This window comes from Empidonax traillii, unplaced genomic scaffold (assembly GCF_003031625.1).
Source record: "Empidonax traillii isolate 1590-97213 ecotype Southwest subspecies unplaced genomic scaffold, ASM303162v1 scaffold11:size2795301, whole genome shotgun sequence".
Taxonomy (NCBI): domain Eukaryota; kingdom Metazoa; phylum Chordata; class Aves; order Passeriformes; family Tyrannidae; genus Empidonax; species Empidonax traillii.
This window is the reverse complement of record NW_020955204.1, coordinates 719621-725969: the sequence shown is the minus strand read 5'-3', so window position 1 is coordinate 725969 and position 6349 is coordinate 719621. Positions and strand designations below refer to the sequence as shown.

The following is a 6349-nucleotide window of genomic DNA, read 5'->3' as shown; positions in this document are numbered from 1 at the left end:
GAGCCACTCTGTCACTGCCCTCCTCAGCAGGGCAGGGTTGAGAAAATAAGATGGAAAAAACCCTTGTGAGTCAAGATAAAGGCGGTTTAATAAAGCAGCGGTTACGTTCATGGAAGCAACGAAAACCGAAAACGTTTGTTCTCTACTTCCCACGTGATGTCTTGGCCATTTCCTGGGAAGCAGAGCTTCAGCAGGCTTAGTGGTTGCTCTGGAAGACAAATGTTGTAAATAATGGATTCTCCTCCTTTCTGTTAGATGTTATTGCTGAGCAGATGTCATATGGTATGGAATATGCTTTAGGTTTGGGTTAGTTGTCCTGGCAGTGTCACCTCCCCAGTGGTGAGGGCGGAATGTTGGAGAGACAGTCGTGATGCTGTGAGAGCGCTGCTCAGCGGTAGCCAAGACACTGGTGTGTCAACACCTTTCCAGCTACCAACACACAGCACAGCTCTGAGAGAGCTGCTGTAGGGAAAATGAACTCTATCTCAGCCAGAGCAAATGCAGTGAGCCAGGTTGTGTTAACAGTTTGTTGTATTCAAGTTATTCTTTGACTAAATTACTTTGTTCCTCTAGCTTTGTGTCTACAATGAAAAGATACTTAGAAAAGGTTGAAGGCTCTAAGGGATAGATGAAACAGAGTTGCTGCATGATTCATGTCTCTTGGGACTGATGTGGGGTATTGGTCTGACACAGATGGCTCTAAACTGATAAAAAGTCTGCTGTGGTTCTTTCATGCTGCCATATCTGTTCTGTGGTGTGCTGCTTTTCATGAGTGTGTGTGTTTATATAGACTTTTATTTCTGGAAGGACTTTAAATTCCAGAATTGGAATTTACAGATTTACAATTTACAGATTATCCTCTAAGAAGTTGTGCTACAACCTAAAACGTAGGTGTTTTGTTGGGAATTTTGAAATGCAAAGTAGTGCCAGTAATAGACATGTTTGTTGTTTTGAACGCTTCTTTTGTATCCTGAGTTACTGGTAGGCTGTGAGTTGATGATGGCTCTGGCCTTTTGTCTTTACGTCTAGGCTGCTCTACCAACCTTTCGTAGTTCGTGAGTATTGCTGACAGCTGCTGCAGTAGGTGGGTAGTGTTAGTTCTCACCAACCTGTTCATCATCCATATAAGTGCTTATTTCAATTATGGTGTTGTCTGATACGTGATCTGTTTGTGCAGTATGTTTTTGTGGTGGCCTTCACTTCTTTACTTTTCTTCTTTTCTTGAGCTGAAGTTAGAGAAAGTCTCTTCTCAAGTGCTGCTTGAGGATCCAACCTTCAAAGGGCTGGTTCCAATACGTCTGCAAAGAGAAACACCGCAGAAACCTTTTCAGAAAAAGCAACCCTAAAGCAGCTTGAGAGAGAGAAGAGGTTTTGACATTGATATGTCGAAACTTGTACCATCTCAGAGTCTAGTTATTATCTCAGTTCAGGTCCAAGTGCCAACATGAAAGAGGAGAAATTGAAGTATCTCTTGGTTGTTTGATCTGTTTCGATCTATTTCTGTCCTAATGTACTTAGTCTGTATAATCCAGAGGAAAGATGATAGCAAATCTCTGAGAAAGAAACTACTTTACCTCTGTATTGCCTGTAGAGATGCTGTCTGTAGTTCTGTGATTTTATTATATTCAATCAAGTTTTCCAGATTCCCCTAACTCCTTACTCCTACTTTTTTTTTTTTTTTGTGCCCGCACAAGCATTTGTGGGGCCACTTGGTGAACCAACTCAAAAAAAACCCCAACCTAGTAAAACCAAAAAATGGCAAGGGAGGAGAAGAGAAGGTTTTAGTTTTAGTCCATATCAATTCCACAATCTGGGTCGCCATGTAGCTGCATGAACACTTCTACCAGCACAGGGAGGGGAATGATACTGGCCTGAAAGCAAGCTGTTGGCAGATACGGGGCAGGAGGCAGGACTTAGATGCCTGTTTGTGTTGCTTTATACAGATCATTATTTGTGGTGTCCAATTCCAGCCGGGATTAGGAAGGTGAGTTCCAACAAATACTGATACAATGTTCTTTAATGCTGTTACTAAAAGGTAAGTTAAGGCTGTGGTCTTGTAGTCTCTCGGTTACTCTGTAGTCAATGCATGTTTTTACTCCACTGTAAATATGTTTTATCTCCTCCACCTTCATTGACGGATAGGGTAGTCTCTGTTGTAGAGGAAGAACGTGTTTGGTTACCACTGAGTAGCAGAATTTCCTCAAAGTCATACTTCTGTGTTACATCACGGTAACTTATTCCTGTTCCTATATCTGCAACTGATTAGTTTCTTCCTTAAAGAGTTCTGGGTAAAGGTGTTTGGAAAAAAAAAAAAAATTGGAAACTAAAAGGTACACCTGATCACCCCAACTTCATCTTGTTCCTCTTGAGTTAATCTACACCAAGATATTTGTAGAATATCAAGGGTCAAAAGCTTTGCCAGGGCAAATTCTACAGTGTTTTCAATAATGTCATTAAAATGAAGAAACAGGAACTTTGCTTCCTGTGTCTGTATTTTGTCTGTTGTTCAGAGAAGATAATTTATAACAGTATTGCTGCTCAGAGAAGATAATTCATAGTGCTGTCACTTAGGAGCCTACAGTGACTGTAATTGAGGATCTACTAAAACTGTGCAGCAAAGTTTTACAAACTGTGGGGTTTTGTGTGTGTGAGAGCGTTAGTTTCTTTCAGATTATTATTTCTTAATTAACACTTACTGACTAGTATGATTTTCCTTTTAAAAGTGACATCCTTGCTTTTTTTTGTATGTGTGTGTTTGTATTCTTACTGGTATTTGGGAAGCTAGTGAATAAAATTCCCCAACTCTGTTCCTCAAATGTGAAGGGCTGGGAAGAAAATATATTGCTAGACTTTGACTGTGACTCTGAGATGCTGACAGTTACAGTGCTTTTAACTATCTTTTGGTTGTGAATTAATGAGAGAAACATCAAGAAAATAATCTGATTTTGCTGAGATTTACAGGTTGTTAGTAAATCTGTTATACTTTTATACAAATAAAATATAAACTTTATGCTGCAGAACTGAAATATTTTAGTACAACAGTAATAATTTTCTGAATTCTGTCATAGCCTTAGGATGGAAACATAAACTGAAATGGAAACCTTACTCTGAATATGCCTGAAAAGGCAATCAGTTCAAATTTTTTGAGTATAAAATAACTCTACTAATACTTTCATTGGATTCCTCAGTAAGCTTGTAGTATACTTCGAGTATCTCTGATTTTTAGAGTTTCTGAGAAATTTCCATTTCAGAAAAATTCTGTTTTCAGATTGCTTTCAAACACAGATAGGGAACACTGTAATGTGGAACTGCATTACTTTTTAAGAATTTTTTCCCCCTTTGTCATGAATTCTGTGACGTATAAATTGTGGGATTGAAAAGAATGATTTTACAGTGCTTACTGAGTTCTGGAAATCTATTAAACATAATTATTGACAAGTAGTAATGCTGCAGTAAAATACCAGTTGTACCAAGAAGATCTTTCTGTTATAAAATGTGGAGAGAAATCAGCTGTAGGAGACATGGGTATCAAGAGTAAGTGGTGAAGATACACAAGATAAGTGGATTTGAACAAAGTAAGCAAAAGAAACAGTCTGATTTACAAGAGGCACTTCTGCTATTGCAAACTACACTTCTGTAGAACTACAGTTCTATGCCTTCACAGAAAAAGTGTCAGAGATTGCAGTCATGGGGGATTGTGGAGATCATTCTTGCTGTAGGCCACTTGCAGGTTTGTTGAGATGCATTTTGTCAAACTGGACTTCTCTTGATGTTACCCCTTCTCTTTATCACACAGCTGAAGTTCAGGTTGTGTCTTTTTCTTCAGTCATATTTAACTGTACAGTGTTGCCTACTGAAGCTCCTTTCTCAAGCACTGTAGGGATGTCATGGATTTGCCTAAACAGCACACAAGCCACTTAGTGAAGAGCTCTTTGCAAGTGATGCTGCTTCGTTTGTCTATGTTTTTCTTTAGAGCAGAACTGTAGAATCATTTAGGTGGGAATAGACTCCGACCAGTAATTCTCGAGGTCGTCTTGTTCTTTTCTTGTGTGTTTTTCAGCTCTCTCCGTTTTTGTGGGCATGTGCTGTGGCTTTATACTCATGAAGATAGAGCTCTGTGAATGGCTGTGACTGCACAGAACATTGAGGCTTTTTGGGAATGTAATTAAGGCCATGGAGTTGTTTATGTGTATTTGATATTCCTGATTGTGCTTTTGACACTCTTGCTTTTCATGATTACAGATTAGATTTGCCAGATAGCTTCCAGCAGATTCTGTTCCCCGAGGCAGTTGATCACGGCTGACGGGATAACTGACCACTGGATCGATGAACAGAAATTCACTGAGATGACATAGGGAGGGCATCAAAGACAATGGTGCAGAAAAAGAGAATCTGCCCTCGCTTACTGGACTATCTTGTGATCATTGGAGCCAGGTAATGTGAAAGAGTCTCTGCAATGCTTTTGCTTGGGAATAAATAGCCTCACATCCATTGATGAAGCCTTGCTTGGTGCTGGGGAAGTGCTGTCTGAAATGTGTGCAGAATGCTACCCTAAGGGTAGCATCTACTTGGGCCACGTACTAGATACTAGTGCAGCCAAAGGTTTTCAATTTGTGGTCCTTAGACTTCTTTTCCAGGACCTGTGAAGGGTGACTAAGAAAAGCCAATTTATATATCACTTTCTGGTAGCCAGTGCGTCTGAACCTCTTTGCTTTTACTAGCATCAGGACAGCGGGTTTCACAAATTGAAAACACTGAAAGCTAAATGCAAATAAAATACTAGTTTTCTACTAATTTTACTTCTAGTAGTATACTAGTAGTAAAATACTACCACTTTTCTAGCTTTTGAAGTGTAGTCTCTAAACTCAGCTTGAAAAAAATAAATCTGGAACCTGCCTTACTTGGCTCTTTCTCCCTCTAATACTTATTTAATCCTCATAGGAATGACATGAATGCTTTTGGTTTTTTAAAGTCTTATTGACTATCAATAGATAAAATTTTATGCTTATTTACTTAAAGTATGTATGAAATGTGGAGTTGATAGGTGTTCTGTTTGTCGGTAAATGTTACTTTTCTTTATTCAAAGTTTGTGCAGCTGCTTTCTGTGAGTCTCTTTAATGGCTGTATCCCAAAGTCTATTTTGCTTTCATTTCTAAATATGAGTGGTTTATGTGCATCAGCCTGTTGCTTTACTTCTTGCTTTCTTTTCAGAATGCTTTGAATGTGATATTTAAATAGGGTAAGTGGAGGAAATGGCATAATCCTAACAAATAGTTATTTTTATTATTGCATTTTATGGACAGAATAATTCCATAGTTAAATTACGTCTTAGTGTCTGCAGGAAAATAACCAAGTTTTCTATATGTGTCACCAACTAGAAAAAGGAGGAAGAAATGTTAGTTGCCTCCTCCAGTGACATTTATAGTGTCTGATGTTCTCACTTAGAAATTTGCTAGTATCACTTCTGGACTCCTACAGTTCTCTTGCTTTTTGTCAGCCCATGGCAGCTAAACTGCTACTGCTCAGAGGTCTGTTTCCTCATTGGGTACTTCAGCAAATGCCTGTGATAAGAGATGGAGCTGACTGAAGTAGATTCTACTACAAAGTCCTCAGGAGCTCCATGTGGCCTTTACTGTTACCTCTTTTTATCCACTGTGCACAAATAGCAATGTCTTTTGGAACTACTCCACTTTATTAGATGCAAATGTTCTCAATGTCTGAGAAGACTCTGTCCTTGTAGCTAATATTACTGTGGTGCTATATTCATTGGTACTTCATTGGTGTCATTTTTTGGTCATTTTGATTTGTCATTTTTTGTCATTTACTGCAAAATAGACTCTAAACTGTACCAGCATTATTTGATATCTGTTCTTCAGCAGATGATGCATCAGTTGTGTCTGCTAGCATATAAAAGCTTTTTAGCATTTGATTTTTCTTTTCATTCAGTATTTCAGTACTTAACTATATAGGCAGTATAAATCTTGTTAGGAATTTATGCTTCATTATGAAAGCATTTTTATTTTTTCTGTAATAAAATATTAGTTTGGGAGAATTAGTCAGCAGAGCTATTTGCACCAGTTTCTTTTATAAATTAGGAACATTCCATTACTACTAGTTTGGTTTTTTTCACATTTATGATATGAGAAAAACAAATGTCATTTGTATTTTGAAATAGGCAAATCTAAAGTATCAAAATGAGAAAATGTCTGGTGTCATATCCCAGAGGAGAGTGATGATGGAGCCAGGTCTCCTACCTTCCATTTAGTAAGCATGATACTAAATACTAATTACTTTAGAAAATTATGAGAGATCAGACTATAGCAAAGAGATCAAACCAAAGAAAGGTTGC

General features: G+C 38.1%; 1 protein-coding gene across 36 annotated transcripts in view; it reads left to right on the top strand.

Annotated features, from left to right (window-relative positions):
* Nucleotides 1–1943: 1943 nt before the first annotated feature.
* Nucleotides 1944–6349, top strand: part of MADD (MAP kinase activating death domain) — a 72012-nt gene continuing 67606 nt past the window's right edge. For all 36 annotated transcript variants that reach the window (XR_003571519.1, XM_027886481.1, XM_027886473.1 and 33 more), the window contains exons 1-2: nt 1944–1984; nt 4243–4434. Coding sequence is in view for 35 of the 36 variants with exons in the window: in XM_027886481.1 (XP_027742282.1) it covers nt 4373–4434 (62 nt within the window). In the remaining variant the exon portion in view is untranslated. The remainder of the gene's footprint in view (nt 1985–4242; nt 4435–6349) is intronic.